A 26,252-nucleotide genomic window follows, 5' to 3' on the forward strand; every position below is an offset into this window, starting at 1 on the left:
TACTGAGCTGTACTGTACTGTACCCATTCTGCAATCTGTTAATAAACTTTTCAATCAATCAATCAATCAAGCTACGCGGAGCGCAGTCAGTCAGTAGCCTACACCCCGTATATTCCGATAACGCTATATAAACCATGCTGCATTCATTCTGAGAGAAAGATCTATTATTCCAAATGCTATTTATAGGGTTTTGACCATAATTACACTACTGTTGCTATCTTACAATGAACTATAATGAACTACGGTTCATACAGAACATCCAGTGTTATTATGCACAGAAGCTCATTTCCTTGTTGTAATAATATATTCTACCACTGGGAGCTAGGTACGCCAGGTCTGACCTGTGCGTAGATGTACGCACGAAGTCAAGTTCAAGTTCAAATTGATGAATCCCACTCTTTGCTTAGAAATGATCGTACGCACGGGTTACGCACAGATCTGTGCGTAGAACACGTTGATGCATGAGGGCCCAGGGGTTTAGTCATCTGGCCTCCTTTTTTTGTTAGATGTGACCGGCGCTGGTATGTTTTATGCACCTTCTTGAGATCAAGTGTACAAAAAAAATCTAAGCTAATGAATAAAGGGCGGACGATTTACAGGGGGTTTTGTAGCTACAGTACTGAATTTTGCCATCCAGACACATGCAATTTTAAATATGAATATAGAATATCAGGCCTATAAATGACCTTATTATGGCCATGTCATACATCGGGCCAAATCTCCTCTTTCCAATGGCAGAGTTTAATCTGGATTTAGTACCACCAGGCGCCCCTGACAGGGCAGCAAAACGTACCTACTGTAAGTACAGTTACCTTTTTATAATGTAAATAATGTTATTTTCCAGACGTTCACAGAAAGGTAAAGAAACTAACTACGTTCTATTTTATGGCAATAACATTCAGGTTTGTTCGACCCACGAGACATTATCCCAAAAATAACGTAAAATATATATATATTGAATATATATATTTTTTACGTTATTTTTGGGATATCTCGTTTATTATATTATATTCACACTGGGAGTCAGATGATTGACAGGGGCTGGCGTGAGCTGGGAAGTGTAGTTTTATAAAATTCGAAAGCCCATCGAAGGCCCGAGTCTCTTCTTTCATAGGACTACACACAAGTATGACAGCTTCCTTTATTTCCGTCTAATTCATCCGGTTTGCGCCGGGATGTGCAAAGATATTTATGAACTCATATTTCGCTAATAACACTTAAAATCATTGGTAAACAAACGTAGTGCTGAAAATATACACTTTGACTGCTGGTTTGATAGAGTTAGGGTATTTACTCTTGGCTACATTTGAAAAAGAAACGCTACATTAATTAATACGAACTGTATTGATCTATTAATAGCGTGAAATTATTGTCGGTCCGCTACCGGACCGCTCAGGCTTAAGTAAAACAATAATAAACAGTATATGACTATCACTGTGAGTGAGTGAAACAGATAACATTAGATATGTCCTGCATATAATCCTTCTATATACCTACTTATAAACCTGCATATAACTCAGTGTATGACAGCATGTACATTAATGCTGTATATAGCTTATACATATATTTATTCTTACTGTATTTATATCTACCCACATCAGTCTGTACATACCCGCATATTATCCTTTTTACATATCTGTAGATACTATATCTATATATGTACATATCCCTTACCTACTCTTACTAGTTACACTGCTGGCCAGTATGACTTACTACCATAGTGTGTATTTATACCTGTATCACTGTACATATTAATACTATATCTATATCTGTACATATCCCTTACCTACTCTTACTAGTTACACTGCTGGCTAGTATGACTTACTACCATACTGTCTTTATACCTGTATCACTGTACATATTAATACTACAACTCTGTACATCTGATGAGCACAAGAGAGAGTAGGGCAGGATCATGATTAAATGGGTAGGATTGGTCCGGTAAAACGTTGGCAGGTAGATGACGCTAAATTTAGTTTTACTATCGCTAATCGTCATCCATTCCAATTCATATACATTTAGACTGTGTCTTTTTTCATCATCTGAAGAAACTTGAGAAGTTTGAATGGCTTTTCTAAGTGAAGTGTGTAAAACTGCCAGTGTTATTTTGAAATATTGGAAACGGAGATAACCTAGACTCTTTATTTTGACATCGGATAACGACGACATGACAGAAGTCATGGGGAAAAATTGTGTAAACTGGCGCGAGACATGTAGGAAATTGGTACGCGGAGGTCCGCTCGACTATGAAAGCTCAAACGACTGCAGACATGCCGTGCGGAGTCCGGTCCGCGTATGTTCCGCTCGACTATGGGAGGGGGTAAACACAGTGGGGTTATACAACACGCAGGCTACCTGCTGCCTCCTCCGTGGGCGCAGAGCTGGCGTTGATGCCCGACAGGCCGAAGAGAGGACACTCCCGGTCCGTGTTCACGTGTCCCCATTTGTGGCACTTGATGCACCTCACATTGCGCACCTGAGGACCAGAGGGGGGCGGAGCAGAGACATGACCGCGGGAAGGAAGGACGTTTATTTTTCGGCCTTGTTTACAAATGTACATATCAAGGTAAGCTCACACAAAATCCAAAATCAATGACCGAAAAAAGGAATAGGCTGAAGCATATGCTTATTTTTGCCTATTGTAACTGAGGGGTACAATTCCCTGACTGTATTGAATAAGTATGGTATCATTAAACCACTACTGAGTTATGTACATTACTACTGGCCATACAGTACACATGTATGAGATGAACACCCACACAATAACACGGCTTAACAAGGAAAGTACCGTTTGTAATATTTATTAGAAGAGCATCAATATTATCTTACATTATTGAGAATTAGAGTTGTGCTTGTAAGGCGAAGAATGTGCATGAATAGGTCAAGAGCGTAAGTCCATGAGCATATTACGAAGGGGATAATTAATACCACCTGTAGCATAAGAATTATATAAGGTACACTCGTAGGTCAGCTGGAGATACTAGGGGGGTTCCCTCCGGTTGTAAGCCAGCAGGGGAGAGGATTTGTCGGTAGCAAAAGTCTGGATCAACGAGGAATAAAGAGACTCCAGGTACAGGAGACGGTGCAATAATCCCTTGATCCGTAGACAAAGCAACAGCTATTCTCCGGTATGCACTGCAGCATGGATGAAAGCTAGCCAGCCTCAGAGTCCTAGAGGCGGGCTCGACGGGGCTCCTCACAGGGTAGATCCCACACGGCAGCGGGGTAGACGATTCTCTGCTCCAGCAGCCACAGGACCAAAGCAATACAATCCAGCCGAAAAGGGCTCTGTAGTCGTCGGTGTAGGTTATCCAGTGTACATATCCACACGGTTCTCGTCTAGGGCTCCTCGGATGGCGGCACAAGGTTAGGCCGCCCAGCCTGGATAAGCACACTAGCTCGGTACGATGAAACGTTGGTAATGCTGGTCACTGTAGAACGGTAGCCGCACGATACACTATACATTAGGGCTGCAACGATTAGTCGACATAATCGACGACGTCGATTATAAAAAATCGTCGACGAGAAATTGTTGCGTCGATTAGTCATTAAAAAAATAAAAATAAAAAATTATTAAATTTTTTTTTTTTTTTGCACTACCTATCTTTGTGAGAGTGGCTTCTCAGGGTTCCAGACAACATCATAACATGATGATCCCATAGCAAATTTTGGACATTGAAAACATTGTTCCCCTGCAGGAGATGATGATCAGACTAGACTAGACACAATACATTACACACGCACTCCTCTCACTCACACACAGCGATCAGAGTAAGACACACACATACACACTCCTCTCACTCACACACAGCGATCAGAGTAAGACACACACACATACACACTCCTCTCACTCACACACAGCGATCAGAGTAAGACACACACACATTCACACTCCTCTCTCTCACACACAGCGATCAGAGTAAGACACACACACATTCACACTCCTCTCACTCACACACAGCAATCAGAGTAAGACACACACACATACACAAATTACACAGTACACACCTCTCACTCACACAGCGATCAGAGTAGACACACACAAATTACACAGTAGACACACTCCTCTCACTCACACAGCGATCAGAGTAAGACACACACACATACACACACACACGGACTCCTCTCACACACAGCAAACAAAAGTTATTTAAAGTACACTTCCACTTTAATTTGTATTATTTAATTTATTTATTCTTCAAATATATTTTCATTTAAAGTGGCTTAAAGATCCAAATTCAAATGTTTCATGAGTCATTATTTTAATTTGCTATGGGATCATCATGTTATGATGATGTTGTTGTTTGGTCCTGACAAGAGTCTCAAAGTCTGGGGTGATGGTAGACAAGCAACTCTGAGGTCATGCTCAATGTCCAATCTGTTCCTCTGCTCTGTCTTCAGCTGGACCAGAGCTGAGAAGCCACTTTCACAAAGATAGGCAATTAAAAAAAAATAATTGATGGTTTTCGATTAGTCGACCAATCGAAAAAATAATCGGCAGATTAGTCGACTACCAAATTAGTCATTAGTTGCAGCCCTACTATACATAATAGACTATTACTTAATAATAGAATAGGTCGAACTCGACGATACAGCGTTAAACTCTGACACTTCAGCTATCAATTCGCACGCGGTCTCAAGGCTCTATTTCGGGGCAAAACGGGCCCACTTCACAGCACGTTGTATCGTGGTGAAGGCTTCAACTTGTTACTAAGATTCAGGATAAGTGCTGCTGTATCCACCTGCGCCGTATTTATACGTAAGGTGAATAATCTAGTACCAGCCTTATTTCTGTCTCGTATTACTGCGCAAACCTGGGCATGTTGAGACATGTCTTAGCGGTGACTTTGAACTAGACATTGGGGGTATGGCCGTGGCGCCTAGGGGGTCGCTGTCCAATAGGAGAACGAATATTATGGTCTGGCCTGTACTAGGTAAAGGGATATTCCGTGTATATGTACAAAGAATATACAAGGGATATCAGACGATATACAAATACTATACAATATATCTCAAGTAATAAATATATATATTCGGTTTAATCTGACCCTTTGTAACAGCCGCCTCCTAATTAGTCCGCACCTAATTAGATAAGCAGAGACAGATTAACCGCACTGTCCACTACTCAATGTCCGTTGTAAGGAGTAGGGCAATTCACAAAGTCAGGGGGTCATGGTTGTCATTAAGAGAGTCGGGGAGCCTTGGCAACTCTATCAGCCTCGCCACGGGTCGGGTGTATGTCCGCCCCTGGACGAGCCGCTCTGACCTTTCCGTCGGCACCAGTGATCACTTTGCTTACGCGGCCGGCCGGCCACATAGCTCGGGGTAGTGACTGGTCGATAATCATGAAGACTGTGCCCTCCGTCAAATTGTCTCTTTCTTTTACCCATTTCTGGCGGGTCTGTAGAGACGGTAGATAGTGGAGGATGAAACTGTTCCAAAACTTGTCAGCCAATACTTGACTGTACCTCCACATTCTTCGGCCGTTCGCTTCTTCAGGTCTGTACACTGTCTGTGGGAGCGCGGGGTCCAGCCGCCCCATCAAGAGAGTGTTGGGGGTGACTGGGTCGACATCTGCTACATCACTTGAGACGTAACCGAGGGGCTTTGAGTTCAATACTCCCTCGATCTCCGTGAGGACTGTCGTGAGGACTTCTTCCGCCACGGTCTGGGCCCCAAGCACGGCGTACAGGGCTGTCTTTATTGAACGTACTTCTCGTTCCCAAGTTCCCCCGAAGTGAGGTGCATTCGGGGGGTTAAACTGGAAATCAATCTGAGAGGGAGCGAGGTGGGTCTTAAGTTCTGGGCCCATAGCTTGGAAGCTCTCTCTCAGCTCTCTTTCTCCGCCTTTGAAGTTTGTCCCGTGATCAGACAATAATATAGACGGTTTTCCTTTCCGCGATGTGAATCTCCGGAAGGCCATAAGGAATGAGTCCGTACTCATGGTTGGAAGGAGTTCTATGTGTATCGCTCGGGTGGTCATGCATTTGAATACAATACCCCACCGCTTCTCCGTCCCTCTTCCTTTCTTCACATACAGCGGGCCGAAACAGTCCATACCGGTGGAGTGAAAGGGCTTGTCGCCGAGTCGGAGGCGACAGGGGGGTAGGTCAGCCATCCTGGGTATACTGGGCTGTGCTCGCCACTTGCGACAGTCTAGACAGGTCCGCTGGAAGCGTCGTACTGCTTCTCTTCCTTGCAGTATCCAATAGCGACGTCTGATCTCAGCGAAGACTCTCTCTGCCCCGGCGTGGTGCACGTCCTCGTCGTATTTCTTTATGATGAGCTCTGTGACCTTGTGTCGGCTGTTTAGGACTATCGGGAACTTGACGTCATCCGTTAAGTCTGGGGCCCTTCTCAGACGACCACCCACTCTGATGAGATTATGGGCGTCGCTCTCAGGGGCCAAGTGGAGCAGTCTGCTGTCTGACGGGACTGGCTTTGATCCCTGCAGACAGTCTAGCTCGTCGGGGAACGAGTCTCTTTGGGCTCGCTGTAGCAGAAGGAGTTCTGCTTCTTCGTAGTTAGCTGCATTAATGTCAGTAGTGGAGGGAACCTCAGGGTGGTGCCACAGGAATGTCTTTAACTGCGCACTCTCAAGGGTGGGGCAGTCGTCTATGTTGGGATCTGTGGGGACTGGTGTTTGTGTCAACCCACAGAACATAGATTTCTTCATCTCTGCCTCCTCTTTACTAGCCTCCCGTGGGGTGGGTGTAGGCCACTCTTCTTCCGGGAGCTTGAGGAACTCGGGACCGTCACTATAGAGATTGTGACGTGTGAGGTCATCCAGGGACATTCCCCATGTGATGACGTCTGCTGGGTTCTGTTTTGTGTCCACGTACCTCCAGCATGCTGCTTCTGTTAAATCTTGGATCTCTCTGATTCTGACTCCCACGAAGACCTTGTATCTACACAAATCGGACTGGATCCATGTGAGTACGGTCATGGAGTCTGACCACAGGATTGTTCTTTGCACCGGGATGGTGAGTTCACGTTGGATTAACGTGGCGAGTTGCGCTCCTACTAGGGCTGCGCAGAGCTCTAGACGCGGGATAGATTGTTGCTTGCGGGGGGCTATTCTTGAACGAGCCAGGATGAAGGCAGTATGTATTTCTCCTCCCTCCTCTCGGGCCCGCAAGTAGGCCACCGAACCGTAGGCTACTTCGGAGGCGTCGCTGAAGACGTGCAGGTCCATCTGACACGTCTCCAGCCGCACTGTGGGTGGGAAGTAGCTGCGGCGTATGTTGATGCCTGGGAGCGAGCTGAGTTCTGTCTCCCACTCTCTCCATGTGGAAGCAAGGTGGTCAGGTATGGGGTCGTCCCAGCCCTGGTCCTTGTCCCATAGCGCTCGTACAATCATCTTTGCCCTGGTGGTGTAAGGTAGAATACATCCCAACGGGTCATATTGTCTGGCGAGTGTTCTGTATACACTCCGTCTTGTGGTCGGTAGTGAAATCGACCTTCCCTGCTCCTTGGTCAGGGGTGTGTGTCTATAATGGAGCGAGTCTGTTTTGAAGCGCCAGACTAGTCCTAATGTCATTTCTTGGGCTTCACCTGGGATGGTCGCCATCCAGGTCTCGCTGCTTGCTGCCTTGTCCTCTGGGGAGAGGCTGCGCAGTACTTGAGGGTCGCTGCTGGCCCACTGCCGGAGATCAAAGTCGCCTTTGATCAGGGAGGCGCGGAGCAGAGCACGACGCCGCCAGTCAGTTTTCTTTATGTGTCCCGCTGTGATTAGCTTGTCAATCTCAGCGCGGTACACAGTGGCTTGAGCGGGGTCTCTGGCTAGGCGCCGCTCGGTGTTCAGTAGATATCGCTCCGTCGCTTCTTTTGAGGCGTGGAAGGTAGGCATACCCTCTCGCCTCAGGAGTGGAGTTGCGTATCTCATCACTCCGTTGACTTTGACTCTCTTTGTCCCCTGCTCGAGGAGGGCTATGGCGTAAATGTCTTCCTTGGAACGAATGTGTTTCTTTTCGTTCTTAAAGGGCATTGTCTCTAGTGTCCATAGCCTCTCGACGTGCTGTAAGAGGGCGGTGTCTTCTTCTGTCACTCTGGAGTGGAGGCAGCGAGTGGCTGCTGTTCGGTTGGGAGACCTGGAGAGGGGGCCTTGTAGTGTCCATCCTAGGCGGGTCTCGACTGCTGCAGGACAGCCTCTGGGCCCAGTGTGGACCCGGTCCATCGGGACGATGAGGTGTGCGTGGTCGGATCCTATGAGCAGGGTCGGGGTGGCGCCGTCTATGAGCGGTATAGGTAGTTGACGCAGGTGCACGTATTTGTCCATCAGCTTGGCGATGGGGTAGGTGTACCGCGACAGGCCTATGTCTTGGCTGGTGAAAGCGTTAGTGATCCTATACCGTCTCTCTGGCTGCCCGCTTGCTGCGATAGTGAAGGAGACGTTCTCACCCTTGATCGTCTTCAGGTCTCTTCTTATAGTCCGAATCGTCATCGTTTCTTCGCTCCCCCGCAGCGGATGCGAGGAGGAGGGTCTTTTCTGACCCGTCGTCAAGGACGGCGTAGGTGTCCATGACCTTGTCCTCGTAGCTCAATGTTACGCGGACCACCTTCAAGAGCACCCGGGCGCCCCCGCTGCTGGCGGGGTCAATGTACATGACGCTTGCTTTGGTGCTGCTTGAGGGTGCGGGTTTTCTTCTGTTACTGTCATGTAAAACGTCCAAGTGGGCTCCGTCACACCGACTACAACTCGACAACTTGTTAACTCGCGATTAATCGCAAATTAAATCGCATTTTTTTTCCCCCTACCTTAAACAGATCTTTTTCAAGTTCCAAGTTTTAATACTCTTATCAACATGCGAGTCAACAAATGCTTGCTTTATGCAGCCATTTAACACAAAAGGATGACCCTCATGCATTGCAAATTTGCATCAAATTCAAAACAGAGTGATGCACAAAAAAATTATAATTTAAAACAATAAATAAAGTCTGCATGAAATAATAGGGGAAAGAAAACGTTAGGAACTTGTTACATTCACCCACACAAAGGCTGAGTAATCACACCCCCCCTCTCTCTCACACACTCTCCCAGCTCTTTCTCCTTCCTCATCTCTCTCACCCCCCCTTTTGTTTTTTGATTGAATACTTTATTTTGACACAAATCGTATGACAAAAAAAAAAACATTTTTAAAAGACAAGACAATAACAGTGTCAATAACGCAGGTCAAAAATGGATAAAACACAATAAAGCCAAGGCTTGTTTCCATTGTGGTCCATACATGGAACATAAAAAGGCACAGAAACACAAATGGACATGTACACTGACAGGACACATTCTAAAAAAAATTATAAAAACACCTAACCTGACAACTCATACAGTTAACTAATGTTAAAAGAAAATCCGCAAACCCTTAAAAGCAACTCATGATAAAAGAAATAAAAGCCAAGTTATGATAAAAGAGATAAAAAAAAACATTTTAAGACCAATTTGAGTTGCTGCTGAGCCATGTTTTTAGGGCGGATTTAAATCCGAGAGGAGAGTTCAGGAGTTTTAAAAATGTTGGCAGGGCATTCCACGACATTACTGTAGCTGAGTAAAAAAATGCATCTTTCCCCATGCATGTCCTGACTCTCGGCGGGACCAGGTCCGTGGGGCTTCCTCTTGTGGCGTGTTTGTGGACATCTCCTACTTTATTAAAATAATTGACTAGGTACTTGGGGACCGTTTCTTTTAGTACTTTAAAAACCAGTAGCATTTTAAGCTGGTGTACTCTTTCTTCAACCCTAAGCCATCCCAGCCTGCTAAAGTGGGCTGGCGTTAGGTGAGTCCTAAAGTGAAGGTTGTGCAGGAGTCTCACTAGTTTGTTTTGGGAGGTCTGGAGCTTTGTCTTCATTTGTTTTGATATGTTGCTGTACCATGAAGTGCAAGCATAGTCAAAGTGACATTGGATGAGGGCTCCAGCTAGGGTCCTCAGAGCGTTCCTATTTATGAACGAGGAAATTCTAAATAAAAATTTGGTTTTTTGATTGACCTTAGTAATAACTTTTTGTGCCATTTTTTCGTTAGAAAGTTTGTTATTTAAAATAAAGCCCAGGTAGGTGACCTCCTCTTTATCCTATACCTCTCTCTATATCTCACACACACCACACACCCACCCACACACCCACACACACACAATGAGAGCATCAAGAATACACCTGAGTGAAGTCTAGTAAAAAAATAAGTTTTTATTTTTTTTTGTTAATCGTGAGTTAAAAGAAATAGTGGCGTTAATACAATCGGGCGATAACGCGTTAATACCGCGTTAATTTTGACAGCCTTAAAACCTATGCTGCAAAATAAAAAAAAATTAAGAAAAAAAGTTTGATGTTTTACTCAAAACTGTACTCGTGAATTATTTTATCCTTTAGGAAGGAGCCGGTCGGATCCAAAGTTACATAATGCTGTGATGTGTTCCGCTGCCAAACAATGTACAACTCTGCCCAATTTATAATAATCAATAAGTCTGTGTTCACTCACCTGGATCCCAAACGGCTGATCTCTGATGGTCATGTCATCCTTGGCATACCTTGATGAAACAGATGAGACATTTCAATAACATTTAATAACTCAATACTACTCTATAACATTTAATAACACTCAATACCACTCTTAACATTCAATAACACATAATACCATTCAATAACAATTAATACCACTCAATAACATTTAATAACACTAAATACCACTATTACATTGAATAACACTCAATACCACTCTATTACATTGAATAACACTCAATAACACAGGACTATATTGCCAACATTTCAATGGTCAATGGGAGAGGTAATGCAAGTATTTACTTCTCTCGAGGAGCCACCTTTTGCCACTCAAACTTGTACTCCGATTCCCCGTCTCCATCCTGAGAAAGAGACATGCAGTGTGTAAAACATGCAGTATGTACAACTATACACTCTCTTAAGCATTCTTATGTTTCTGTACATGTGTATATTCATTATAGATGCATATCTCTGTACAATAGTAGATTTCAATTGTATATTTCTGTACAATAACAAAAACTCAAACTCGCTCACTCTATACCTAGCCCCGTTTATATCTGTAGATATCTGCAGATGTCAGTAGGACTTTAGGTATTTATTAATGTAAACCCGTTTTGTACTTACTTTATCTCTTGCTTTATTACATATATAATATATAACATAATATACATTATATAATATAATATATATGTTGTGCACATGCAAGTAAGAGGATCAAGAAAAGAGGGCGGGGCTCCACAACAGTGGGCAGGGACTGCGGCCAGACATCCAACTAGAACTAATAGGAACCCAAGGAGGACAATAACACTACCGTATGCATTACTGCACCTTATGTGAATACTGCACCTTATGTCAATACTGTGATACTAGGGGTGTAAAGTAGGGCTGCACGATTAATCGTTTTTTTATCGAAATCGCGATTTGGAATGATGCAATTATCAAATCGCAACAAAAAGAAATCGCAACATTTTTTATAATTTTTTAACCAGGAAGTCCCATTGAGATACAAGATCGGTTTGGGAGAGGGAGGTAAGGGGTTTTAGATTGTGTGTTGTGAAGTTTAGACTTCAGAGAGGGAGAGTAAAGTACAGAAAAATTTTTACCGTTGGGTACCGGTATCGATTCCCATGTAAAAAGAAGAAATGTCAGGCTCGGTGTCCCGAACAGACCCACAGCGTAGGCCAGATGCAAGCCGCATTTTACAATAAACCTCTGTGGGGCTGCTTAATTTTTTTTTATTATAAATCGCAAATTTAATTGCAATCGCAATATCTGTCAGAAAAATCGCAATTCGATTATTTCCCAAAATCGTGCAGCCCTAGTGTAAAGGTACACGTATCCGTACCGAACCGTTTCAGTGTGTACCATACCGTACCATACCGTACCGTACCGAACGGCTGTGTAGTGTACCGAACAAATACAATGGTATGTTAACCACTAACGACCGCCCACCAGGGGCTGTTTTTTTCACAATCTAATATAATAATTATTATTATAATTTTTTTTTACAAGTCGATTATTAATTTCAATATAGAATATTCGTTGACAGCCCTACAAGTACAATTAGTTACTGCACACTACATCACCCCTGAGTGGAACATGGAAAGCCAAACTTTCCCCCACTGTACCAAAAACCCGTACCGAACCGTGACTTCAAAACCGAGGTACGTACCGAACCGTGGTTTTTGTGTACCGTTACACCCCTATGTGATACTGTATATTTCAGTTAGTTAGATAGTAAATTATAACACTACCTATGCATACTGCACCTTATGTGTCACTGTGAATACTGTATTGTTTTTTTTCAGTTAGTTAGATAGTAAATTATATTGACTTAATTGTTTACACTGCTTGTGTTGTTTTTACTACCTGTACCAGTGGAGGCTGCTGACCAAATTTTTAGGTGAAGCACAAATTATTATATTATATTATATATTAAATAATATTTTTAAAACATCCCCCACTGTGTGTCAGTGGTCAGTGGACACAGATGAAAACATATTAACATTAGGTGACAGCGGACCTGACCAGATGAAAACATATTAGGTGACAGCGCACCTGACCAGATGAAATCATATTAGGTGACAGCGCACCTGATCAGATCAAAACATTTTAGGTGACAGCGCACCTGACCAGATCAAAACATATTAGGTGAAGGTGACAAGGAAGCCACAGACTCATACCCCCCCGACACTCAACTAACCGCCTCGGACAGTCCTTCATACCAGTGGCCATCAGGCTCCACAACAGTGGGCAGTAGGGATGGGTACCTTTCACATTTGAACCGATACCGGTACCGGTACCTGTGAATCGATACCGGTACCCAACGGTACCTTTTTTCTGTACTTTAGTCTCAAGAAATGTAATTTACCTACATCAGTTGTAAAAAAAAAATCCAAACTTCAAATAACTACAATTTCGACAGTTTTCGGCTTGTCATTGCTCCGACTGCTTTGTTGTTGAATCAAGTCAAATCCTAGGTAAGCATATATTGTGCGTGTGAACGTTGACATGAAAAAAAAATAAAAAAAATAAAAAAGAAAAAAAGAAATTAATACAAAATATTTTTTTTTTATTTTTTTTTGGTTTCTCACTTGATTCGATACTCGGTAGTACCGACGTGTTTCGGTTCGGTACCTCAAAAGTACCGAATTCGGTACCCATCCCTAGTGGGCAGCGACTGCTGCCAGACATCGACCTAGAACTAATAGGAACCCAAGTAGGACAATAACACTACCTTATGCATACTGCACCTTATGTGGATACTGTGATACTGTGAATAATGAATAATGTATATTTCAGTTAGTTAGATAGTAAATTATATTGACATATTTGTTTACACTGCTTGTGTTGTTTTCACTACCTGTACCCCCCCCCCTTCCCCCATGCTGCTATGATGCCTGAATTTCCCCAAGGGGATCAATAAAGGAATATCTTATCTTATCTTAAAAGGAAAGATGAAATTACCTACCTGGGTTCCATCCTATAGAGGCAAATCTTTCCTGTGACAAAATGGGATCCAATGTAATAAAACTAAGTCAACCAACGAACTAGATTCCTGTACCGGATCTCCTCTCTGGTAAACAAGAATACCTTGAAGACTCTAACAGGAGCACTCATTCAAGGGTACTACGACTATGCTTGCACCTCATGGTACCAAAGCACCTCAAAGGCACTAAAAACAAGATTACAAACATCACAAAACAAACTGGTCAGACTACTGCTTGACCTTACTCCTAAAACCCACCTCACCCCTGTCCACTTTGACAACCTAGGATGGCTTAGAGTAGACGACAGAGTACAGCAACTTGCAATGGGCCTGGTCTACAAGATACACTACACCACTAAGATACCCATGTGCATGTCGAAATACTTCCCAAAGGTCAGTGAATACCACGACCACAACACCAGAGGGAGTTCCACAAATCATGTTCAACCCAGATAAAATAATAATAAAAAAAAAAAAATTTAATAAAAGAAAATAGTCATAACTTAGAAATTAGATTGCATAGGTCTATGAATCGATATCGCGATTCTGTTTCGATTAATTGCCCAGCCCTACAGTGTGTACAGTAAGTTAGCTTGGTGATTATCATTGTGATGTAGGCTAAGCTGCCTAGCTACTGTTAGCATACAAGCACTGTAGCCTACTTACTTTTTCATCCACAACGTTTTTTCTGATCCAGATGCATAAATCCACTTCTTCATGTTGCTCAGTTGCTGGTTTATACTTCGGTCCTAATGTTGGCGCAAAGTTTAATTTAGCCTGACTTGTTATAGCTGTACAGCTTACTAACTACTAAACAACAACTTTCTCATAGTCTCAACTTTCACATAGTCAAAATGGGTCCAGCTGCATGTGAGGAGGATAGGTTTAGCTCGGGCCAATCTCAAGTTTCTCAAGTTTCTTTATTAGTTGTCATACAGAAGTACAGAATACTTTTATACAAAATGCTTCTTTATGTTACATTTTGTATAAAAGTATTCTGTACTTCTGTATGACAACTAATAAAGAAACTTGAGAAACTTGAGATTGGCCCGAGCTAAACCTATCCTCCTCACATGCAGCTGGACCCATTTTGACTTTGCAATGCAGAAATCTCTGATTGGATTTGCAAGGCTGCCAATCATATTCAACCTCCGTGTATTGGATGTCAAGGGCTGTCAAATCAATCAATCCTCCATTCAATGGCAAGAGTTTAACTGCACAGACCGTTCTTAGATGAAGTTAATAGCCTATTTTGATTCGCTGTTATTTATTATTTATTTAACAATGGGTCACACCTGTGAAGTTTTCTTCACGAATAATTACTGCAGGCAATACTGCAGTGCAGGCCTGCTCAGAGCTGTCAATTTTGGCCATTTTTGAAGAAAAAAAATTCACTGGCATTTTTTTTACAGAGGAAAACATTTATAATAAAAAATAATAATAATAATAATTTAAAAATATATATATATATATATATTTTTATTTTATATATATATATATATATTAGGGCTGTCAGTTTATCGCGTTAATTAGATTAATTAATTACACAGCAAATTATCGCGTTATGAAAATTGACGCAAAATTAATTACAGCCGACCTATATTTACTTTAGACAAGTGGCAAATCGGTGCGCTTTTATTTTGAAATCCACGCTTGAGTTGGGCGTATTAAACTTGGCCCATTGAATGACCCGTAGCCTACTTGATCGTCACTTCACACATGCGTCGTCTATCAAACAAAACAAACACACAAAGGAATTAGCTCAGCTGGAACAAGATGTCAGCATCACCCGAGGCGATACTCCTGGGACCTATGAACGGCAAGTTCAATTTCAAAAAGAATATAGATGGGACAGTAAACAAGACCATTGTAATATGTAGCTTATGTCAAAAAGAATTTGCGTATCACCGAAGCTGCTCTAGTCTAACGTATCACATGAACGCTAAACATGTCCAGGCAAGTTGTTCGAGCAGCTCCAGTGTAGCTAACGTTAGCTCCAGAGCAACTCGCACGCTTCGTCAAACCACTCTTGGAGAATTACCGTTAGGCAAACGGTTGAGTAAATCCACCACAGACAAACTAACCAACAGCGTCGCGAAGTGGATAGCAAAATATTGTAGGCCAATAGCTATAGTGGAAGATAAGGGTTTAGCGGAGTCATTTCGAATAGCGTCGTCTGACCCAAATTACAAGCTACCCTCGAGAGCTACAGTGATGAAAAGGATCCACAACATGTATGACACAGAGAGGGAGGCGAGGGAAGAAGTGTTGGCACGGGCTGGCCCAATGGCCCTAACGGGTGATCACTGGACGTCGGTGGGCAATCATAATTATTTGGGTGTCACAGTGCACTTGATCGATACTGAGTGGAAACTGCAATCATTTGCATTAACGGTGACCAAAACTGTGGGCCGCCATTTCGCCGATGCGTGTGCTGAACAGTTCAACACCGTAATAGAGGAGTGGAATATAAAAGATAAAGTCACATCTATTGGGACTGATTCCGCCCGTAATATGATAGCAGCAGCGCGCTATATGCCGTTCCAGCACATGCCATGTGCTGCACACGTGCTGCAAAGAACCATCACAGTCTCCCTTGAGGACAGAAGCCTTGACACCACCCTGGCAAAGTGCCGCAAGATTGTAGGCCACTTCAAGCACAGCCCTGCCAGTACAGAAGAACTGCAGCAGCAGCAGACTGCCCTCGGACAAGCAAAAGAGCCCATGATACAAGATGTATCCACAAGGTGAGACTGTTTAACTACCTGTTGTATGCTAGGGTAAATTTAGTGTGTGTGTGTGTTTATTTCTTTGTATTCTGTACAATTGCATCATGCTGCATTAACAACCCCCAGTGGGACTAATAGTTATTTTATTGAATTGGAAGGTGGAATTCGACACTGGCCATGATCTCACGGTACCTGAGGAACCAGGAGGCTGTGACTGCCACTTTGGCCCAACAGAACCACAAGCTGTCCATGCTGACCCCCACAGAGTGTGACAAACTGAAGAAGCTGGAGCTTGTACTTGAGCCCTGCAGGTAAGTGTCTCTCCCTCTCTCTCTCCCCCCATACACCCCCCTCCTCTCTCTCTCTCCCCCATACACACACCTCACACCCCACTCTCTCTCTCCCATACACACACCTCACCCCCCAATCTCCCCCATACACACACCTATCTCTCTCCCATACACACACCTCACCCCCCCCTCTCTCCCCCATACACACACCTATCTCTCCCATACACACACCTCACCCCCCCTCTCTCCCCCATACACACACCTATCTCTCTCCCATACACACACCTCACCCCCCCCCTCTCTCCCCCATACACACACCTATCTCTCCCATACACACACCTCACCCCCCCCTCTCTCCCCCATACACGCACATATCTCTCTCCCATACACACACCTCACCCCCCCCCTCTCTCCCCCATACACACACCTCACCCCTCTCTCTCCCATACACACACCTCACCCCCCCCCCTCTCTCCCCCATACACACACCTATCTCTCTCCCATACACACACCTCACCCCCCCTCTCTCCCCCATACACACACCTATCTCCCTCTCATACACACACCTTCACCTCTTTCTCTCTCGCTCTCTTGTTTCACTGCAGGTATGTGACTGAGCTCCTTGGAGGGGAAACCTACGTCTCATGCTCTGTGGTGCTCCCCGCACTCTGCCACCTAAACCGCATCATGGACCTCAACGAGGAGGATCCGGGCTACATGGTAAAGTTCAAGGCCAGCTTCACGAAGGACCTGGACGCACGCAAAGCGACCCTCAACAACAGATGGCTGAAGCTGGCTACAGCCCTCGACCCGCGATTCAAGGACTTGAAGAGCGTACCAAAGGACGAGAGGGATGAGGTGTGTGTGTGAATGAGAAGACCAGTGTTAAGTCCTTAGGCTGTCATGAAAAGTCCTATGCAACTAATTAATTGTCCCTCTTATTAGGTGTGGACCTGGCTTAAAGAGATGCTGCCAGGACCAGAAGCAGACAAAGCTGCTCCACAAGCCACAGAGGACGAGCCACCAGCGAAGAGGACCCTCCTCCTGCTGTCTTCAGACTCTGATTCAGATGAAGTCAGGGTACTGTCAGGACAATTAGACCTCTACAAAGCTGAGCCCAGCATCGGAATGAATGACTGTCCACTGGAGTGGTGGGCAGCTCACGCAAAAGCCTATGGACAGCTGTCTCCTCTTGCTCGCAAATATCTGGCTACTCCTGCTACCTCTGTGCCATGTGAGAGGCTATTTTCACTTGCAGGTCACATAGTCCAAAAGAAGAGGGCAGCCTTACTCTCAGACAATGTAAACAAGCTTGTTTGTCTTAGCAATTGGCTCAAGGAATAGATTTGTCATGCATACAGTAGACCCTGCACTAGACCCTGCACTAGACCCTGCAGTCATGCCCCAGACCCTGTAGTAGACCCTGTAGTCATGCCCCCAGAAACTGTAGTAGACCCTGTAGTCATGCCCCCAGACACTGTAGTAGACCCTGTAGTCATGCCCCCAGACACTGTAGTAGACCCTGTAGTCATGCCCCCAGACACTGTAGTAGACCATGCCCCCAGACACTGTACTAGACCCTGTAGTCATGCCCCCAGACACTGTACTAGACCCTGTAGTCATGCCCCCAGACCCTGTAGTCATGCCCCCAGACACTGTAGTAGACCATGCCCCCAGACACTGTACTAGACCCTGTAGTCATGCCCCCAGACACTGTAGTAGACCCTGTAGTCATGCCCCCAGACACTGTAGTAGACCATGCCCCCAGACACTGTACTAGACCCTGTAGTCATGCCCCCAGACCCTGTAGTCATGCCCCCAGACACTGTAGTAGACCATGCCCCCAGACACTGTACTAGACCCTGTAGTCATGCCCCCAGACACTGTAGTAGACACTGTAGTCATGCCCCCAGACACTGTAGTAGACACTGTAGTCATGCCCCCAGACACTGTAGTAGACACTGTAGTCATGCCCCCAGACACTGTAGTAGACCCTGTAGTCATGCCCCCAGACACTGTACTAGACCCTGTAGTCATGCCCCCAGACACTGTACTAGACCCTGTAGTCATGCCCCCAGACACTGTACTAGACCCTGTAGTCATGCCCCCAGACACTGTACTAGACCCTGTAGTCATGCCCCCAGACACTGTACTAGACCCTGTAGTCATGCCCCCAGACACTGTAGTAGACCCTGTAGTCATGCCCCCAGACACTGTACTAGACCCTGTAGTCATGCCCCCAGACACTGTAGTAGACACTGTACTAGACCCTGTAGTCATGCCCCCAGACACTGTAGTAGACACTGTACTAGACCCTGTAGTCATGCCCCCAGACACTGTAGTAGACACTGTACTAGACCCTGTAGTCATGCCCCCAGACACTGTAGTAGACACTGTACTAGACCCTGTAGTCATGCCCCTAGACCCTGTAGTCATGCCCCCAGACACTGTACTAGACCCTGTAGTCATGCCCCCAGACACTGTACTAGACCCTGTAGTCATGCCCCCAGACACTGTAGTAGACCCTGTAGTCATGCCCCCAGACACTGTAGTAGACACTGTACTAGACCCTGTAGTCAGTATATTAATATTTGAATAGTCATATTTGGCACTATATCGTCGAGTTGGACGTAGTCTATTAAGCTAATAATAGTCTGTTAATATATAGTGCTTCGTGCGGTGAGAATACTACCGTAGTCAGTACCCCATCGTTTCGGGCAGAGAACTGGCTGCTTATCCAGGGTGGTTGACCCCACGTGAAGCTGCACCCGAGGAGCCCCAGAGCCGACGAGCGAGTGGACCTGTATACCGGATTATTCTGCCGACGACAGCCCGCCTTCCCAGGCACGGATTATGCTTTGTATACTTTGATTATTCCATGGATAAAGACCCCCGACACTGCCGTGTGTTGGAACCCCCCCCCCCCTGGAGAGGACGCAAGGTGAGGAGACGCTCTGCAAGACGAGGTCGCTTCACGTCTCTCCTCCGTGGACCGGATGATGCCGGCCCACAAAGAGTCCACCTGCTTTCATCTGTGGTCCAAGGATCGCCGGCGCATTGAACGGCACTACAGTGGGTTCACCTGGGATACCCTTGGCCGGATGAGGCAGCCGGATTCTACCCCCCCCCCCCCCTCCTACTCCTGTCGGCTTACAAGCGACCGGATTAACCCCCCCCTAGTGTGTCCAGTATATAATCATTAAAGTATCATTGCTGTTATTCCCTAAACTATTCCAGGTCGTACTGTACTAGACCCTGTAGTCATGCCCCCAGAAACTGTAGTAGACCCTGTAGTCATGCCCCCAGACACTGTACTAGACCCTGTAGTCATGCCCCCAGACACTGTAGTAGACCCTGTAGTCATGCCCCCAGAAACTGTAGTAGACCCTGTAGTCATGCCCCCAGACACTGTAGTAGACCCTGTAGTCATGCCCCCAGACACTGTAGTAGACACTGTACTAGACCCTGTAGTCATGCCCCCAGACACTGTAGTAGACACTGTACTAGACCCTGTAGTCATGCCCCCAGACACTGTAGTAGACACTGTACTAGACCCTGTAGTCATGCCCCCAGACACTAGCTTGCTGTGGGCTGTTTTGATTTTTGAGGATACTGTAGCTTAGTGTAAACTGTTATTGGCTGTATCAGCAACAAATGTTACCTTATTGAGAGGTATGTTTTCATTCATTTTATTTTATTCAATTTAATAAAATTGATTTCTAAAGCATTCTTCACTTGCAGGTCACATAGTCCAAAAGAAGAGGGCAGCCTTACACACAGACAATGTAAACAAGCTGAAGCTTGTTTGTCTTAGCAATTGGCTCAAGGAATAGATGTCATGCATACAGTAGACCCTGTAGTAAACCCTGCACTAGACCCTGATTTTTGAGGATACTGTAGCTTAGTGTAAACTGTTATTGGCTGTATCGGCAACAAATGTTACCTTATTGAGAGGTATGTTTTCATTCATTTTATTTATTTATTTATTCAATTTAATAGAATTGATTTCTAAAGCATTCTTCACTTGCAGGTCACATAGTCCAAAAGAAGAGGGCAGCCTTACACTCAGACAATGTAAACAAGCTGAGGAATAGATGTCATGCATACAGTAGACCCTGTAGTAGACCCTGCACTAGATCCTGCAGTAGACCCTGCAGTAGACCCTGATTTGAGGATACTGTAGCTTAGTGTAAACTGTTAGCTGTATCAGCAACAAATGTTACCTTATTGAGAGGTATGTTTTCATTTTATTTATTTTATTTATTTAATAAAATTGATTTCTAAAGCATTCTTCTTGGTGTATTTAATTGATCAGTCACCTGCTACAATAATGTAATGTCCTTGAATTTTAAATATTTATATGAATATGAAATATAAATATGCGATTAAAATGCGATTAATTAGATTAATTAATTACAAAACCTGTAATTAATTAGATTAAAAATTTTAATCGCCTGACAGCACTAATATATATATATATATATATATAGGTATATGTAAATTAATAATAATGATGAATTATGAGTGAATTTGTGTTTCACGTGTTGTCATAGAGAAACCTCCACTGACCTGTACCCCCCCCCATGCTGCTATGATGCCTGAATTTCCCCAAGGGGATCAATAAAGGCATATCTTATATAAGTCAAGTGCAGCATGCCCCCCCCCCCCTTCTGAAACTCTGTCACTCCACTTGGGACTTTGTTCCTATTTTGATTTATTAAATTGAAGACTTTTGGCTGAGTACGTTTGACACAAGGAGCTAAACTTGACCTTTACATTCATTCTGAGGTTGTACCATGTCTCTTTATATTTGAGGTTGTACGATGTCTCTTATATAAAAAAAAAAATGTTATGTTCTGGCAACATATTCTGGCTAAATATGCCTCGTTTTATAAATGTGTATTGATGACATAGTGCTGTAATAAAATGTTCTAATAAATATGCATGATCAAGTTCAACGTGTGCTTTTATTTTGATATTCCTTAATTCCCCTGTATTAGAGGTTGTACGATGTCTCTTTATATTTGAGGTTCTACTATGTCTCTTTATATTTGAAGTTGTACGATGTCTTTATATTTGCTACGTTTCTCAACCCTGAGGCAATGTTTGCAAATATAGGAGGTAAACCATACCTGTATTTTGAGTTAGTTGCAAAAACCTGGGAGCCAAACTCTTCAATAATCAACATGAATATGTCTAAAATACACACATATATAGTCAAATAATAACTAAGTAAATTGGGCTTTAAAATAACACCACCAGTGGCTTAGAGTATAACACTAAAGATATTCCCCACTTTAAACCAAACAAAATGTCAGCGATTTCAGGGAACATTCGGTATATTCATCTTATTCAAAATTTTTGCGACGACAAATCACATCTCTGAAGCCAGAAACGTGTCTGTGAACGTTGTTTTTGTCCCACGGACAGGAATATAACGGAGACACAGACTCCCGGAGTCACGCCACAGACGAGAAACGGGGAAAGGAGCCAAGGAAGGGACGTAAAAGTCACAACGACACTTTTAGACTAGTCTGCCGCTGGCGACGAGCCAAATGTAAAATGACGGCTATTTAATCCTTTGTCATCCTCGCTCCAGACAGGGGTGTTGTGCAGCCATGCTGGAAGACTTACCTCCTTTGTCTCCTCTTCAACAGAAGGAACATGAGGGAGGGAGAAAAGCAGAATAATTAGAACAAGATTAGGCATGACATTCTAATCAATTAGGAGATGAAACAAAAAAGGGGCAGCTTCACGTGAGAGCAGCGGTGGTTAGCAGATGTGAGAAACTAAAAAGGGGCAGCTTAATGTAAGAGTGGTGGTGGTTAACAGGAACTAAGAAGGGGCAGCTTAACAGTAAGAGCGGCAGTGGTTAACAGATCACCTTTAACTCCGGGTGGAGCCTCGTACATGAAGTTCAGCCCGTTTTTCACACGAATATCCCCCGCCAATAACCTATAAGAGAGTACAGTGTTAAACTCTCTCACTCTCTCCCACATACACACACACACACTAGGGTTGCACGGTATACCGGTATTGGTATAGTACCGCGGTACTAGAGTGTTTGAAATTATACTATACTGCGTTTGGGGAAAAATGGTAATTTTTTTTATTCATTTATGCATGCGAATGCCTTCCTATTGGAGCACAGCACTGCTGTCAGTGGTGACGTTGCGCTAGTTTACCGGAAGCAACCTTCTGGAATGAAGAACAACAAACTCTAGTTGGGACGGGAGCTGGCATGGCTCGTCCGGCAAGTGTTGGCATCGGTGGCACGACTGCAGTGCTGATGGGGGCTGCTGTGGCGCGCAGCGTTGGTTGTCGTGGCCATCGGCAGTCGCGGTGAGGATCTTTGTTGATTGGCGTTGGCTAGCTGGCTTTGGCTAGAGTTGTGGTTCGCTAGCTGTGTGGGCTAACGTTGGCCGAGTTTACTCTGGCAGCGTGTGCTGGCTAGCTGGCGTTGGTCAATAAAGATCCTCACTGCAATTAGTTAGTTATCATAACCATCGGCAGTTGCAGTGGGGATCTTTGTTGATTGGCGTTGGCTGGCTGGCACATTTTGCATAGGGGCAGGGCTGTACGCTAAGCTTTTTCACTAGGGGCACACTTGGGGCAAATTTTTTAATAACAATTTTACCATTATTAAAATAATATGTTCCTCCTGCCTCATTACTGTGGTCCTTTTATTTAACATTTAAGTGCGTTTGTTTTCAGGTTTGTATCTTTTATAATGAACCAACTGAGAAAGTGTGTAAATCACTAATAGAACAAAAACAACTGTGTGTGTGCGCGCGCTTGTGTAGTGCTCCTTGAATGAGATCACCACAACACACACACACACCATTGCATTAATCAGGAGGACAAGAAACTCTCCATACATTTGTTTCACAATGAAAAGTGCTTTAGAAATCAAATGAATTATTATTGTAAATAACCCCATGAAAGGTTTATTATTTGTATGGGTAATTACCTGCTTCATATTTGTGATGTTACTGGTTTCAGTGTGTGCCTAAAGTGATCAATGTGTTGGGCCGTTTATAGAGATCTATGCCAATTAATGTTTATGTATATCCGGGACTTTTTTTGCGACGCAACCTTATTTACATTTGCGCTTTTGACAGTGAAATGTTCAGTCCAACTTAGGGGGAACTCGGCTGACGTTGGCTTGTGTAGCTGGCGAACTGTAGTTCTAGTTGGGGCTGGCTAGCTGGCGTTGGTCAGTGGGGATCCTCGCTGCGATTGCAGATGGTTGTGGTGGCTGGCGTTGCGTGCTGCGGTGGCTCCTGTCGGTGCTGTGGTCGTGCCGTTGATGCCAACATTCGTTGGATGGGCTATGCTAGCTCTCGTGACTACAGTTCCTTATTCGAGCATTAGAAAATGTCCACAATGCTATTCGCAAGAATAGGAAATAAATTGAAAAGCCTAATAATAAGCTATACGTAGCCTAAACTGCCATGCTGAAAGCTAGTAAACACAGCATCTCTATGGCTTAGTCACAAACGTGATTTATACAGAGACATTTGACAATTGCCCATTAATGGTTCATACATACTGTATAAAGACAACGGAAATCTATTTTATTTTTGTTAAACAGCCTACAATATGACATAACCTAGTTCTATATTATGATAGGCTATAATCAGTCTCACTCATCAAAATGTTTTCTAGGTAACTTATGGTATTCCAAACTAATTAGGCCCTCTGCTATGACAAATGTATAATAATACAACCATACTTTTTCTACCCCTTGAATTTTTTTTAACTACAGAAGTCTGCTGCATTTGGCTCACAGAGTGACTCCCCCCACTCAGAAGCAACCTAACCTCCCAGCTTTTTTTTAGCAGCATATTAAGTACACAAATGAGTCCAAAGATGATAAAAGGCTCAACAGGGCAGTCTCAGAGTTCATCTGTGTGGACCAAGTTCCAATATATATACAGTTGAGAAAGCTGGGTTCAGAAACCTTGTACAGCAACTGTTCTGTTTCATTAGGGGCTCTGCTTGGCATCACTACTGCACTATCTCGCGTACGTGCACGCGTACTGAATAAACCACAAATGTACCTCTAATACCAGTATTAGTCTGACCACACCCCTCATCAGCTTACCTTCATAAGCAGGTGTGTGGTCACCTGCTCTCCTCCTTCTCGCTTTCACCACAAGGAAGAAGTGCCTCGGTAGATCCCCACACTTGACACCATGATGGAAGAGAGGTTTAGGAGCAGCTTTGGGAAACAAGGATACGTTGACATCATATCTTTATTTTCTCTCTCACTATTTTCGAGAAAATACGGCGATATTGTCTTCGTACTGGAGTGTCTGGAAGATGATGATCATTCTAAAAACCCTCCACCGGTTTTCGTATTGGGAGCACGCCGCTGCATGCTTCTCAACTGCAGTTCCTTGCTGTGTTTGTTGGGGTGAAACCTGTCAGGCCACAGCTGAACTGTCGGACATGCCGCTGTTGTGAGAAGCGGTGCGTTCCAGGTTGGGTGAGTAGTGTTTGCTGGCGGGCTCCACTTGTCTGTTAGTGCTATGGGGGCTACTTGACAAAGTTTATGGAAACCGGCCCCAGACTAGGGTCCTTTGTTCAGCCACCTAGGCGACGGAAGGCCTTGGTCTGGAGACCATTATAGTTTTAACTAATGGGCCGAGACCATTGACACTGGTGATCCCTGTGTGTTCTGGACGAGTGGATTCTCTCTGTCACCGTGTTAAGGCCCCATCTTTCATATCCAAATGAGAGTATTCCTTCACGAGGGGATATGTGCATGTAATGTGCGATAGCGGCAGATTCATGTTCAAAGTCAGCTACACAGGCCAGTTGGTACTGTGCTGATTCCGTCGGATGTGTTAATGTCACCGTTGTGAAGCGGTGTTGACATCTTGTTTTCTCTTTTCTCTTAAAAAGTGAGGAGAGGTTCAGAACGGCGGCCTGTCTGGGTGAGTGTTATGTCATTGTTTACATGTTCATAGCTTACGGTTAGCCGGTCAGCTGTTAACTGCTGCGTTAGCCTGCTGGATCGCTGCATGGCCTGCTTAAGGCCTACTGTTAGCCAGTCAGCTGTTAGCTGCGGGGCTAGCATGTCGTGGTCGCTAGGTAACGTTAGCTTGCTGCTATGGCCATGGCCTGGCGCGGGGTAGCTTAGCTTCTCGCGCGCCGCCTTGAGCTCGCTTCTGATCGCGTGCGTCGCGCGAGCAGAAGCAATAGCACCCGAACGGTTGGAGCAGCCGTTAGCTTGATGCTATTCTGTTGAACGTGCTTTGATTTTAACATGTTTTACACTCTTGACCACGACGTCATCCTTGACAGGGGATGTTCGTCGACCCTGCCCTGAGCCTGGACGGGGATTGCGTCAACAAAGAGGACTGTAGCGACTGGTTGGAGCGGCGACGCTGCCCGGATCGAACAACAGGACGGCTGTGTTCTACGGTGTCTTGTGACTGCACTTCGCTGATCTGCGTTCCGGGTAGGAACGGGGTTGACCAGACCTCATAACACGTCTTCTGGTTTTACTTTGCTAAATGTATTGTGAATAACGGTGTTTTTCCCAAAACGTGTGTTGCTACAATGCATTTAGGATACGTTGCGGGTTATGTGTGAGCTGTTTTTGTCACTGGCAGTTAGCTTCTCCGTGCAAACGGGATGTAATGATCTGGTTGTTGTGTGAGTAACACGGCCGTGTACTCACAACTAAGGTAACTAACCTATGAAGCTATGCTTGGTGACAAGTGAGTAAAAGAATGTTCTTTCTCA

At 44.5% G+C, this 26,252-nt stretch overlaps 1 protein-coding gene across 1 annotated transcript in view; it reads right to left on the reverse strand.

Moving 5' to 3' along the window:
- Positions 1–26,252, reverse strand: part of cirsr (corepressor of RBPJ and splicing regulator) — a 55,929-nt gene that overhangs the window by 21,723 nt on the left and 7,954 nt on the right. The window contains exons 3-7 of the mRNA XM_084313984.1: positions 22,381–22,451; positions 22,131–22,144; positions 10,792–10,850; positions 10,469–10,517; positions 2,356–2,476 (exon numbers count right to left, since the gene is read on the reverse strand). Coding sequence (XP_084170110.1) covers positions 2,356–2,476; positions 10,469–10,517; positions 10,792–10,850; positions 22,131–22,144; positions 22,381–22,451 — 314 coding nt within the window. The remainder of the gene's footprint in view (positions 1–2,355; positions 2,477–10,468; positions 10,518–10,791; positions 10,851–22,130; positions 22,145–22,380; positions 22,452–26,252) is intronic.

This window comes from Notolepis coatsorum (assembly GCF_963971535.1).
Source record: "Notolepis coatsorum genome assembly, chromosome: 5".
In the NCBI taxonomy this organism is placed as follows: Eukaryota; Metazoa; Chordata; class Actinopteri; order Aulopiformes; family Paralepididae; genus Notolepis; species Notolepis coatsorum.